Source organism: Mauremys mutica, chromosome 8, assembly GCF_020497125.1.
Source record: "Mauremys mutica isolate MM-2020 ecotype Southern chromosome 8, ASM2049712v1, whole genome shotgun sequence".
NCBI classification, from domain to species: Eukaryota; Metazoa; Chordata; order Testudines; family Geoemydidae; genus Mauremys; species Mauremys mutica.
Genome location: NC_059079.1, coordinates 94897290 through 94912042, shown reverse-complemented (window position 1 = coordinate 94912042; position 14753 = coordinate 94897290). Strand labels below are relative to the sequence as shown.

Below are 14753 nucleotides of genomic sequence, written 5' to 3'. Positions count from 1 at the left end.
TGCAGATGCAATGATTAATATGAAATTACCGTGGTGAAGTGGCGTCGAAGCACTTTGGTTTGCTACATATTCATTGCTGCATTTAGATGGAACAAACTACAGTGGTTAGAAATGCCATCAGTAATCTTGTCACATATCTGCATATCCTGCTAGGGAGGTATTAACGTAGAGAAACAAGACTATACAGCGTGGGACATAATGTGTGGTAAAGGGACAGAATAAGGGATGTTAAAAATTGTATTCATGCAGGAAATTTAAAATCAGTTGGGATTTATGCACATAGTATACATTTTCTGTAAACTCAATATAATGATTATTTCTGATGTAAGTAATTTTCAACAATACATAAAAGGGGCTCACCAACTTTGGGTGGAATGTATGTAAGTTTGGGGTGTAAGTAATGCCTCACGTCATACAGGACATTTGAACATATGTCTATACTGCTGCTGAGAGGTGTGATTTCCAGTGTGGGTGGACAGATTTATACCAGCTGTCTACCCACACTGGGAATCACATCTCCCAACTGCAGAGTAAACATACCCTGAGAGGCTTGTACGGGAAACAGAGACGCTTCTGAGTATTTCACAGTGATTAGAATTCAACTCTGAAATAAACTGGTTACTTATCTCAGAACATGCTGTTAAACAGGTCTTTCACAGGTCCACCACCAAGTATTAAAAACTTAATATCTATAATGTCTATAACCTTTGTTCCGGTATTGTTCCTTCTATGTTGGGATCAGAGTCATTATTTCACAGCTATTCTATCACTGCTACGGAAGAGAGGCAAATGAGCTGGTTACATTTAAAAAAAAAATTGTGAGCAGTTTTATTAACTGCTGGCTTCAAAATACTTAATATTGCAGCTTTAAATCTTTAACATGTTGACATGCCAGGACGTGAGTTTTATGGCAGCTCTTTGTTCTAGTGACTTAGAATAGTCTGAAGTGAAGAGAATTCTTTTATTATTTGTCAACAACCAGAGTAAAGCTCTTTTTCAACAGCACTAATCAGCAAGCGTGTTTTCCAAAATGAGCATTCCCAGTCCACCAGCTAGGACCCCTCAGACCCCGTAGCCCTTCTTCGATCAGTATTTATCATGGGGCCTAGCATAGCAGTCAAAACTTTCTCAACCGCAGCCCTAGACAGTGCAATTGCGCTTTTACTTTATTTTTTTCTTGTGGCTGCAGATGTGTTAAAACCGGCAGTAGAGCCAGACACTCAGCACAGTGCAGAAACAGTGTCACATTTCATCTTAAAGGGCAGGATTTGATGGGAACTACCATGGACAATCAAGCATGGGGAGATAGTGGTCAGCACGTCTCATAGAGACTAGCAGCCATGGGATAAGCCACAGTCTAGAACTTTACCCTGTTATCACAGTACAGACCACATGTTAAAATGGTTTGGTCATTACTGTTGTAATGGTATAATTACTGCAGACTTATCTCTTAAGTTTTTGCTGCTCCCTCTTTTATTACTGCTGTGCAAACACAGACTATTCAAACCATGTTGGAACTACGCCTAGGCGGATTTATATGTAAACAATGCTTTGTTGAAGACATTTATTCACAGTGCTTTCTAGATGCATCTTACATATGCAGAAAAGAAGTGTTCAGTGGCCAATGTTTTGATTTTTCTCCTTGCATTAACCCTTTCAGCTTCCCACGCAGCCCCACGGCAAGGACCTTTTCTTTCCATCATTTAGAACTTCAAATTCTTCAGACAAATTGTAATTCTAGCAGGCACTCTTTATTTCTAAATCAATTTGTTTTTCCGGTATTGATTTTAATTCTTATGTTTTTCTTACTTTAATTTAGTTTTACTGAGAGGGCTGCTAAATCTGCACATTTCAGTTAATTTGAGTTTAGCCGTCAGAAATTCTTGCACTCCATAACTTAACTACAGAAGAGACTAGCTTTAGACCAATAAGATGTTAATTCCTGAGTATGTGGTGAATGGAGAAGAATAAAATAAACTGATTGGTTTAACTGGCTTCAATAATCTTTGTCAGATACACAACAAAAACTATACCAAAGCATTTTGGAGCTATTTAATGAAAAAAGCAGAATTTTATTATGTGATTTCTGTCCATTATTTGGCATTGCTGTAAATGGTTCACATTTACTGCAACTTCTGTACAGATGTGTGGTTTTGTATTACCAGAACAGCAAATTTAAATGAAAAATAAATGTTCAACAGTTCCACACAAGATTTTACAGTCCAACATTTCACTGAGTAGGTGAAAACTACAGAATTGTTACTACAGAATTATTCAGCATGAATAAAAAACTACAACTTTTATTTTTAAACAGGAGTCACTGGTTTTAATTTTTACACTGTTTAAAATTACTGTGATAAAAAATAATGAAAAAAGCTTTTTAATATGTCATACACCAGTATAATATAGGCTCTGTCCCCATTATATATCTTTTGTTTAATATACAAAATAGAATAATGACACACTGTTGAATCTATGCTGTTAAGCAAATTAGTTTAGGGTTGGGGTATATTTTCATACATACAGCCTTTTATCAGAAGTAAAACCCTCCAAGCATTTTTTTTAAACTGTTGTAAAGAGGCTCTATTCCTATCCTGAAAAATTGGTTCCTATGTGACATCACTGATGCATCAATAACTGGCTTTGGACTTGACAAATGGCGGAGCTTTTAATCACTCAACTAGTATATAATACAATCCTTTTAACATTCTCTCATTGGGTTGGCTCCTGCAGTCCTAACTCTCACAAACAGTTTCACTGAAGTGTGGCTAAGAGAAACAGGATTTGGGCTACTGTTCCTCACTGCTCCAGGCACTTTCTCCTCCTTCTTGCCCATTCTCAACACTTAATTTTTGTGAGACTAGAGAGGCTATTATTTAAGCTATGTTGGCACTTAATCCCATACATTCTTCCTCTCTTACCAGTTGCAAAGTAGATTCTAAGTAGAATTTTGTTTTACAAAAACACTGTACAAGATTAAAGTTCCTCCTCTCTCCATCCCATGCCCTGGCTTATCCTATGTAAGGCCATTCCTTTCAGTTTCCATGTGCAATTATAACATACAGCATGTATCTCTAGGGCCGTCCAAATGTCCCTTTGTCAGATGTATGCATTATGTGATAAGGCACTGAAGAGACAGAAATCAGGATTCTCTCTGCTTTATCTAAAGTGTAGGTTTTTCCCAGTGCTAAAAGACTAATCGTGCAGGGACCGTATAACATTTCACTGATTGCTAAATGATTGCATATTTAAAATGGTGTGGGTTTAAGACTTTAACAGCACATACAGAATGAATTCTCTCTTCCGACATCACAGTTTCCTCTTTTCTTTGAATCCATAACTCAAGAATGAATATATGGGCACACAGATCAAAGGGGTTAGAGCCTCTTTCCTCTGAAGTACTTATTCTCACAGGGTAATACTATTTTGTTCATGTACATTTCAGTTACTTTTCTATTGGCAAACAAATAACAGCACATACCTTTGTCCACACACACTATGAAATTTCTTGAGATCTTGAATTGAGGTATCGGGGACTAAAATGAGAGATTAATGCACTGGAGTGTCTCAGATTAAGTTTTAGATCATTCTCTGAAATAAGAACAGTTTTGAAGCTCATCCTTTTAATTAAAGAGCCTTTTTTAAAGCAAACACTGTGAATCTCCTAACTGTGCCTCAAACAGCATAAATATTTTCATCCAGTTGGGTTGCCAATGATAGTTAAAATACTTTTTGAGGTTTAGCTTAACTGTTACAAAATGTACATATTCTTTAGAGATCATTCAGAGAGAACAGAATGATTTTTTAAAATTAAATGTGGTATTTTACTCACAAGTACTGAATACATCTTTTTAATAGGTATAACATTCAAAAAAAGATGTAAGAGACGACAAAAATGCAGTTTCCTATTTCACTTGGAAACAAACTTTTGCTGAACAATAGAAATGTATTAGTGTATTGTGAACACCCTATGCTCTATATTTACATATTGCTGGTACCTGTATGCATATTATTGCCAAATTTTTCAAACTGTTTTTGCTATGCCATGTGAGGCTGTATATGAAATTAACCCCATAAGTTCATACATCTTTTCAGTTTACATTTTTTGCAGTAGAGGTCAAGTAAACCTACCAAGTCTGAAGATTTACTATTGGAATGTGAAGGGTAACCAACCATGGGTTCCAAGTTCCAAGATGTGGTTCCATACAGTGATCTAATGAATGTAAATTTCAGCCCTAGGAACAACCCACTCAGCATGGGTTTCTTCCTTTAAAAAAAAAAAAAAAAGTACCTCTTTGGATACCTAACACCTATGCTAACAGTATTAATACTTCCAGAAAAACCACAATTTGTATGGGTTACCATTCAGCATATTTGTGACCCCTACAAAAACTATAATCATGTGTCATGATAAAGCAATCTGTCATCTAAAAATCACTTATTATACACTATACAAGCTATTTAACAATCATTCAATAAATTGCTTTTAAAGCTGCAGTATCCCTTCCCTTCTTTGCTTAGATTAGTGAATATACCAATTACATATATTTGAAACTATAACTAAATATAAAAATATATTAGAGATTTCATATTTTATCAATTAGATCCCCCCCCATTTTCTATTACACAAATAATTGGGTCACTTTGAATAAAAATCTAATTTCAGGGTGGCTTAGTGAGTATTTAAATTATGCTTATACAGAAGGTTGTTAAGGGCTACTACAGCTTCTAAACTATTTAAAACATCATTATCAATGGTGACAAGAAGTAGTTCACAATACATATGGTAATTTTATGGCACACTAGTAATTTGACATGACGGGATGCAGCCTTACAAAGACAGAAGTCTGACGTACAATTCTAAACTACAAAATCAGTAGCGGAACCTTCCTGCTCTCCAGGAAAAGAAGATGAACCAATCAGTGACAGATGAAAGTGTGAAAATGGGTGACTAACCACTCTCAGGTCTGAGGTTTGTATACCCAGCAAGTTGCAATGTGTCAGTACAGTTGGTCTGTTTCACTGTCTGCTTAAAGGTAAAAGTCTAATTGAAGAAAACCCTTCAAGAACCAATACAATATTAAAAAAAATCTAGGCATAATTACAAGTCTGTCTCATAAGCCAATATTTTTTTTCCATATCAACTTGTATGATGAGACATTTATGTGTATGAAAAATGTGAATTTCTCCACACACAACAAGCTATACATATTTTTATGAAAGTTTCCTGATGGGCAGTCAGGACTGATCTTGACATTGATGCAGCCCAAGACTACTGCACATATGGCTGTTGTACTATATGCAAAAATCAGCTTTGTTTTTTGTATAAAATAACCTGCTCATTTACATCCAATTAGGACTGGGCTAATTTTCTATGATCTGTATATCCAACACAATTTCACATATACCACAAGTGTGTGTTTCATTCATGTCTACTTGGACTAGATTTGAGCATACTTTACCCTGCACCCTAAAAAAAACCCAAAAACAAAAAAAGCCAAGCCAAATTGTTATGGTCATCTTGACAATTAAAGCAACCAGGTTAGAAAAGCCAACCCATTTTCACATGAATATGCTCAAGGATTAATGGCTAGAGGTCATTTAGGAAAGCTACAAGCTGTCCCACCTTAAAAAATAGTTGTACAATAGGCATCTTGAAGTATTACAAAAAATTATGTAAGAAAAAAATGAGCAAGCCTAGTTCACGGTATATAAAGTTAAAGGAAATTGCTAAAACCAGACAGTAATAGCTATAAAAGGCACAACTTCCCTTTTCTGATATACACTTGTAAACTTTCTTCAGGTTACATGCATAAATCAAAATGCTACCTTAACTATACAAAAAACCCAAATCATTTTACTGGAAAAAAAACCCAGAAAATGTTATCCAGCCAACTGCAGAAATTACTAGCAGAATGCTCGTAAATCAGCCTCAGATCTTGACACCAGTAGTTTTGGAGCAGCCGTGGATGTTGCACTAGCAGGAGAACTCCAATTCCTAGCACATAAGGGTTATTTACCTTTTCTTTCCTCTCCCCACCCATTCTAATCATCCAATGTGAGCAATCTGCTGCTTCTGTAGCTTAAGTCTTGGCCCTCTGTAAACCACATGTAGTGCATAATTACAAAAGAAACACCGTTGCAAGACAAAAATTAACAAGTCTGATAGTTTGTACAAAAAAAGCTATAGTTTGACTTTTTCTTAAGGCAATCTTTTTGTATTAAGGCAGTCACTTCTGATGAAATAAGAGTTTCTTGATATTTCCATTTGAATATTTTGGTATCTGATTGCTGATGATTTCTGCCAACATCTCTGGGAACTCAATACTCATGGATTTATCCAAAAACGTTTGGAAGCAAAAGCTTAGAAGATTTTCAACCACCTACAGTTGATAAAGAGAAGATTTAGTCTCATGCTAATGCACAGAGAAAAAACACTGCTTTGGTACTGTATTTCTTCATTGTTATTAATATTTTGCTATAATAGAGGTCTAGTATATACCACTCTAAAATGGGGATAAACACAAAATACTTGAAAACTTAGCTAAAAGGCTTATTTAAAGGCTGTAATGTTATATTGACTAGTGTGTCATTCTGTAATGACATACATAAAATGATAGGATAAAAACACTATTAATAGATTTTAAAAGATTTTTGTGTTACTCTATTTTAAAAGAGAGACAATCAACTTTAAATCTAGTCAGTTTCAAAATACGAGTTAAAAGGTGTTTCAAGTACTATACTACACTTGTCCCTGAGACTGACTGTCAAAATTCTGCACCAAGTAAATAAACTAAAAAACAACAGCAAAATTCTCTAATAATTTTCTATTAATCTTCTTAGGTGTTGCATATAAAAAGACAAAAAAATACACTTCTGATTTTTTCTTTTAAGCTGACAGTGTCCCTTTAACATGTATTCATTACAAAAACTTCAGAGAACAAAGTATTTTCTCTTAACCATTCTATCTGGTCTGATAAGTTCAGGTTCTAAGGGCACAGTACCTTTCCACAAACTTCTCTATACAGAACATGTACAGTGCACATTTTAAAAACTTACATCATGCATGGAGTCCAAAAGTTTAGTCAGTTGATAAAATCTCTGCCAGTTCTGGCTCGAGTTCCCCTCTCTCTTCACTATGGCTTTCCCCAGCTCTTTGATGTACGTCATACGAATCTCATCAAACAGAGCCTGACTCTTCAGGCCTTCCTTGGGAACTGAAACATTGAAATTAACCTTTGAGATGTTACAGATCTCAGCTGGTTCTACTATACATGTGGTTAAAAAAGTGCTCTTTTCACATTAATTCCATGACCAAAGGGGAATACAATCTGGGACTTGTATTTTAATATGTATCTGGGCCTAAGCAGGACTTGTCCTGCAATTGCACTTCCCGACATCTCTGGGCCATTTGAGGTACAGATCTGGGCACCTAAACTGAGGGTAGGGAGCCTCTCTTCTGCGCTCTGAAAGCTTCTTCCCCTGGTGGGCTCAGAAAGCCTGGATGAGGCAGCTGCTCGATTAGAACACAGAGGAGATAAGAACTGGATGGGAGGTGGAGAGTAGATTAGGGAGAAAGAGCCTGGGAGTGAATTAAGGAGCTGGTGGAGGGAAGACTGGAAATAGGAGGGAGGGAAGAAGGGGCAGAAGAGACTGGGGAAGGAATGGTAGATGTGAAGGCGGGGGCCAGTATGGGGAGTTTGGGACTGGTATCCAGTGGGGTGTTGGAAAGGCGGTGGGGGTAAGAGAGGACACAGATCAGATGGGGAGGCAGTGTGTTTGTGACAGGAGAACTGAGACTGGCTGGGCAGAGCCTGGGATAAGCAGGGCAGACATCTTTGAAACACTCTTACAAAATATCTCATCCCCTTCTAGTGATGGTCCACACAGAAGATGACAACCTACTACTGCTATGAGTTACTCCATAAGTTCATGTGGCAGATATCTGCATGGTGAATCTAAATGTCCCAACTTGCTTATGACCCATGTATGTCAATATGATGCCATATGATGGAATATGGTTTTCCCAGTTTATTTTTTAAAAACCTAAGAAATTTTACACCCTCCCCCCTCCACTGGTAAAAGAGATTTATTAAGACTACAAAATCAAGCACTCAAAAGGTAGGAAATGCTAGAGGTAAGGTTGTCTCTGGAAGCTTAATTTTGCCTGCTTGCGGAAACTCATCATGATACAGTCTTTAATTATATGAACACATACTATTTTTTCCACATAAACATTCTCTCATTCAGTGCAGTCTGGACTCACTCCATGGATGAATCAGGGCTGTGTAGTGAAGAAAATTGCTGACTGTAAGGCCCCTGCCTCATGTGTTTGCAGAAGTTGGAAGATGTAAAATGAATGAGACGGGAACTGCAGGAAGAGAAAGGAGGGTCTCACAGTAAAGATAGCCGAATGCTGCCCTGGGGAATTGGATTCTATCCCTCCTTCTGTCATAGAATTCCAATGTGATGCTAGGCATGTCACTTAAACCAATCTCTTCACAGGTGGTCACTAACTGGTGATCATTTCTGGTACCTGACTTGAAACTCTGTGGTCTGATTTACAGAAGTGCTTATCATTTGCAATGGAAGTCAATTGCAAATGTGTCTTGAACATACGAAGTGCTATGTTACAAACTCTCAAAATCAGTTATAGGTGTCTCAGAGTGGATACTTTTGACCTTAATCCTCTCTGTACCACATCTGTAAATTGGGGCTAATACGTCCCTCATCTCCCAGGTGTTCTGCAAAAATAAATTCATTATTCTTTGTGAAACACTCAGATACTGAGTGCCAGAGAAAAGCCCAAGAAGAAGTTAATAATTCTGTCTTCAGAGCAGGGTTTGAATAGTGTGGAGCAAATAAGGCATAGAGCCACACACAGAACAAAGAGAACAACAAAACACTGAAATAGTGGCACATTACGTGAGTGCTGTACCATTCTGTGCACTGAACGAGGTAAGAGTCCTGAAGGAAAATGAAAGACTATCGTAATGCAGAAGCACAAGGGAGCCAAATTATGGTTGCACAGTGCACTTTAATACTGTCATCTCCTAGCTTCTGAGTGCTTTGTAACCTTACAATTCTTTTAACAGTTTTTTGTGTTTTATTATACAGAGGGAACATGCAGTTATATGTACTACTATTTAAAACATATTATAGCAGCATCCATGAACCCCAATACGATATGAGCCCCATTCTACAAGGTGCTGCACAGCCACATATGAAGGCATCCCCTCTGTCCCTTACACACAAGCATACAAATCTGCAGTCAAAGTTGTAAAGTTTATGAAACGTGGATAACTTACCATCAATGTCATATGTAAGTAAAATAAAAAACATGAGCCCAAATTACTCTCTAGCACATATTCACCTGCACCAGGTGAGATCTTTGTCTCAGTTTGAACCAATGTTGCTTTGTGGGTTATTGTACATGGGATAAGAGATAGTACTGTTGCCTTCTCCCAGTTTTGAATGATGATTCTGACTTGAAAAAGTTTTCTCGGAGGCCAAAAATTCTCAAGTGAAAGTTCTTTTGACAATGTTACCCTAAGACTCATTTTGAAAAGTGAAAAATCAATGAGACTTGGATGCTTTTGAAAATTTACCTTTGGCCTGGGGTTTGAAGCAGATTTTTTATTTTGTATAGAATAGCAGCATGTGTGTCTATAGGATGGTGTCTAGAGAATTAAGAAATGACTTGGTGTACATCCCCAAAGATTTATGTTGTATATCCAAAACATTCGAGGAGTTTAAAGAGAGCTGTCAGGTGGCTGTCTCATAACTTCAGTTTCAAAGGCCCCACAATACACGTAGAAGTGTGGAGCTGAGAGACTATGAATGCTTCCTTTCAAAAGAACCTTTGTCCCAGTTTTTGGGCTTGGAAGGCAAAGGCTGCAGTGGGGTCCTGTGCCAGGACACTGAGGGAAACTACTGATGGAATAGCTTGAAATTTTGCACACTGAAGATTCTTGCTTTGTGATCTTGGAACAAACTTGCATGCTGGACGTACAATAGTTTGAACATATAGGCTGCAATATCTTACCATTGAACCGGTTCAATTTAATAATATATCCTGTTACAATAATCAGAAGCAGTTTCCTTCAATAGCACCTTGCAGTCATGCTGGAAGAGTAACATTTTTGCATAGTGCTCAGTAAGAAGCTCAGACTCTGAGCTTTAACTTTGTGCGAGATACTTGCCATACCATCAACCTAATACACACATACAATCTCATGATATTTGTAAGATTCATTCTTCAGACAGATTTTGTAACTGGCCACTTACTTGTAGAGAGAAGCAGCAAGGTTTTCATGCAGAGATATTCTTCATATGATACTTGAAGCCGTGATAGCTCATTGGCAACCATAAGCATATGTTTGCATTGGTCATACATACAGGGCAAATTCATTCTCTGCCTGAAAAATAACAGAATAAAAATCAATTAAGTAAAATGTCTAGCTCTCCATATCTTCATCCTAGGGGTAAAAAAGAAAAAAAAAAGATTCTTATTGTATGCACTGAAGTTTCAACCGGAGAACCTTCACTTTCAACAACTGGTGAATTCGTTTGGGACTACTGTTCTGCTAACTGGATCTAGAGAGTGGTCTGAAAGTGAACGGGGAATAAAGTATTAAAATCCCACTTTGTATGCCGACAGACAAACCCAGTTTCACAACAGAAGCTTATTTAAGCCAGGCCATGCATTCGGTAACCTAGCAGTCCTATTGGTCGCCAAAAGACAACTTTTGAGATTTCACCACCATCTTGAGGTAAACAGATTTTCAGATTCAGTAGCTTTGCGACAGGTTTCTCTTCCCAAGACCAGCATCCTACACATTTAACAGTGTGATCCATTGGCTACAGTGAAATGAAATGACATACTAAGCTGGGATTTTCAAATGGGTCCAAGGGAGTGAGGTGTCCATATCCTACTGAATTTAACTGGGCACCTTGCTCCTTTAGGCTCCCAGGCCAAACTACCAATCTGTTCATCACTAATGACACCATTAAGTCTTTTTAGAACAACCTCCCTAGTTATAGCTTAGCCTTCAAAGCTACTTTATTACTAGTCTTGCATCCTGTGATGTTCTCAAAGAGGTGCCAAATCTAGCAGATAAATTTTAATACATACAGTTATAATCAGGTTTCTAAACATGGTTTAGAAAGTGAAGATGAAAAGCACCATATGCTGGAATCAGTTTGGCTGAAATACTATGTTTATGCATTTACAGTATCTTCTCACTCATTCGTTATGTCTAATGAAATCTGCATCAGGATGGGAAATCTCCTTCTTAACAATCCTGTTTAGTTTCCCACCTGGCAATTACAATTCATTGCTGTGAATATGGCTCTAACAGGATTACAACTTCAGGAGGGGAACAAGAAACAGGACCACATCAACTCTGAAAGTGGGCAGGAGGGAGAGGCATAGAGGCTGCATTCACGCAAATTGTTGGTGGAAAAAAAAGGGTAGGAGAAGATAAACAGAAAAATGATAGTACAAAAGGTGAATTGTTTCAAATAGGCTGATTTTCTAATTTTTCAATGAGGTGTTAGCAGGGTTTTTTTTTTTTTAAAGATTAAATGTAGTCTTCCTTAACACAGATCTTACTCTATTACTTTTCAATTTATAATCCAAGAGCTTCAAATCCCAATATAACATAACCTTATTCCTGAGGGAATTCTGCACCATGTGCAAGCATAGAATTAATGTCCCCCCCACCACAGATTCTCCCCCTGCACAATAACTGATTCTGACAGGGAGGCAAAAGAAAGCCACAAGAGGTGTCACAATGCAATTACCCTTTTTGCCCACCAGGAGCTGATGGGAAAATCAAAAGAGAGGGCAGCTGGCTGACGGCCCAGAGCAGCCAGCCACAGAGAGGGCCAGGTGAGGAGGCATGGATATGGGGGGATGGATAGACTGGGGTTCAGAAGAGCTAGTAGGGAGGACAGACTGGGGCGGGGGCATAGAAGCGAGTGAGGTGAGAAAATCGAGCCAGGGTTGAATGGGAGTAGGGTTGCAGGGCCATAAAAGGACAGAGGTGAAGGGACCCATGGAGACATGGGCAGCTATGCTTGTCTGAGTAGGGGTGCAGGACCACATAGGGACAGGAGCATTTGTGCCTGGCCGAATGGGAGAGGCTAAGGGTCAGCCAGGGTCTGCATGGGGGAGGCTCCTCATCTCCATAACAATCCCCAACCAAAAACCTGTTCTATATTTCTCCCACCCATACTCAACAACTCTCCAGATTCACTCCCAGGCTCCTTCCCAGCAATTACTTTCCTCTCCCTCTGTTACCCCTATCTCCACCAAGCTTTTGCACTGCTTCTGAGGGGTGCAGGAAATACGTGTCTGCATTATAGTTTAAATGAATTATTACTTGAAGTTCTGTAGTAATATGCCTAGTAAGGAATCTATTTGTCAAAAAACATTTCCAGAATGTTTTTTTGTTATCTGTATTGTAACAGAAATACTTGCTGACAGGTATCTTGGAGCGATTGTATTGTGTTATTTTGACAAATAAAATATGCAGAATTTTGCAAACTTTAAAATATTGTATGCAGAATTTTTAATTTTTGGCGCAGAATTCCCCCAGAAGTAAAACTAGGATTTGTGTATGAAATTTTCCCAATTTTTTTTTCAAAGCTGGGATCATTTTTCAGGTCTCCTTCCACTACCCCATGCAAGAGAAATATGCATTATACACTCACAAAAATGTTCAGCCCAGGAATTATCATTTAAATAAAAACAACTAAATTGAAAACAGGAAGGCATATGCTTCTTCCACAAGGACACAATAAAAAATACAGAAAGAATATGAACTGAGATGGGCAGTTTAAGAAAGTGACTGCACAGCAAGAAACATGGACCATTTAAAGACTATTATAAACAAATCTGAATACAATTCTGGAAAACCCTATTTACAAATGCATGTTGCAGTACCATTTTTTGAACTATATTAAGACTACTATTTGTGTCATTTTTCTATATCTATCCCTAGAAACTAAAGCCTAATGCCAAAGTTTAACAATCAAACAGCAGCTGAAAGAATACACAGTAATCTTACAAGGCATCAGGTCATATGGGGCTGGGAATAAACATTAAGAGACCTACCTTTTCTCTGGGATCTGGCCATAAATCTACACTAAGTCTGCTAATTTTCTGATGTCTCCTTCGGGCATCGAAGTGTTTTAAACTGAGTAATTGTAACACATTTTGTGACAAAGCTCAGCAATTTTCCTCTTGTAAAATATTTCCATTTCTGGGCAGAAGGTTAAAATAAATATTATGAAACAGGCCAGTCTGTTATTTATTTTTATCTATTATAAATACACCCATCAGTAAATATCTGGGTGCCTGTACAAAGCCAAACACAAATGTTAATATTACCAAAGCTACATAAAATGCACTCTCTACAAAAAGAGCAGAGTATAAACACACCCTACCTTCTTTCAGACAAGGCTAAGTAAACAGATGAGCTTTGCACTGTGTCCTGAAGGGGAACAGACAGGCTATGTCAGAACAAGGGGAAAGCTAATTCAGTGGATGGTTCTCAATGCTAGGAAACAGTCTGGGAGCAGGTCCCAGACATTCCACTCTGAGATCTCATGGCAGGAGAGCATCAGATGATCTCAGCTGCCACAGTGATGCACAGGGAAGAAGGAAAGGGACAAAAGGATTATGTACAAATGATGGAGCAGGGAACCAACCAAGAGGCAGGAGTCCTGGGTTCTTTTCCACTGCTATTCCTTACATATGGCCACACAGCAAGAAAGTAATTTAACGGGTTTGTGAATTGGTTTATCCACATATAAAATGGGTATAATACTTAATGACAGTACCTAACGTGGCCTAGTCTTTGGACAGTGCATGAAAAGCAACGAATACACAAAGTGCAAAGGATTTATTATTGCGTAGGACACACAGTAAATGAAGAGGTCTGAGTGGGCATATACAGATATACCCTTCGTTTCAGAACAGCAATACAGTAATACAGAGTAGTTGCATTGCAATTATAGTGTAATTAAACAGTGGTTTTCCTTTCCAGTATGTAATTATTGCCTGTTCTTATAAGTGGAGCATTAATTAGATGACTGCATTACTTATTATTCCTCTAGTGGGGTTCTTGTTTTGATAGTGATTTTAAAACTGATATGAGTTAGGTCACTTTATTGCAGGGGTAGGCAACATATGGCACGGGTGCTGAAGGCGGCACGCGAGCTGATTTTCAATGGCACTCACACTGCCTAGGTCCTGGCCACCGGTCTAGGGGGCTCTGCATTTTAATTTAATTTTAAATGAAGCTTCTTAAACATTTAAAAAACCTTATTTACTTTACATACAACAATAGTTTAGTTATATATTATAGACATAGAAAGAGACCTTCTAAAAATGTTAAAATGTATTACTGGCACGCGAAACCTTAAATTAGAGTGAATAAATGAAGACTCGGCACACCGCTTCTGAAAGGTTGCTGACCCCTGCTTTATTGTTTCTTATGAATCAATTATGTCTCATTCTCTTGATCAGCTACATTGCAAGGAAACAAACTGGGGAGTTATTTAACAATCAAGTACCTCAGTGTTTAGTCATCTGCCAATCTCATGCCACTGGTATAGTAAAGAGACACACTCTGTGTTGTTTCAAACATAAAATAATGGTCCAGTCTCCAAAAGCAAGAACTGGATACTAACTGCTGAGTTAGTGCTAATATCAGACATACACTGCCACTAGGAAATCCCAGCTC

At 37.9% G+C, this 14753-nt stretch overlaps 1 protein-coding gene across 1 annotated transcript in view; it reads right to left on the bottom strand.

Annotated features, from left to right (window-relative positions):
- Nucleotides 1–2056: 2056 nt before the first annotated feature.
- Nucleotides 2057–14753, bottom strand: part of NR3C1 (nuclear receptor subfamily 3 group C member 1) — a 150031-nt gene continuing 137334 nt past the window's right edge. Inside the window, exons 7-9 of the mRNA XM_045027234.1 lie at nt 10288–10418; nt 7060–7217; nt 2057–6383 (exon numbers count right to left, since the gene is read on the bottom strand). Of these exons, the coding sequence (XP_044883169.1) occupies nt 6231–6383; nt 7060–7217; nt 10288–10418 (442 nt within the window). The 3' untranslated portion in view covers nt 2057–6230. The remainder of the gene's footprint in view (nt 6384–7059; nt 7218–10287; nt 10419–14753) is intronic.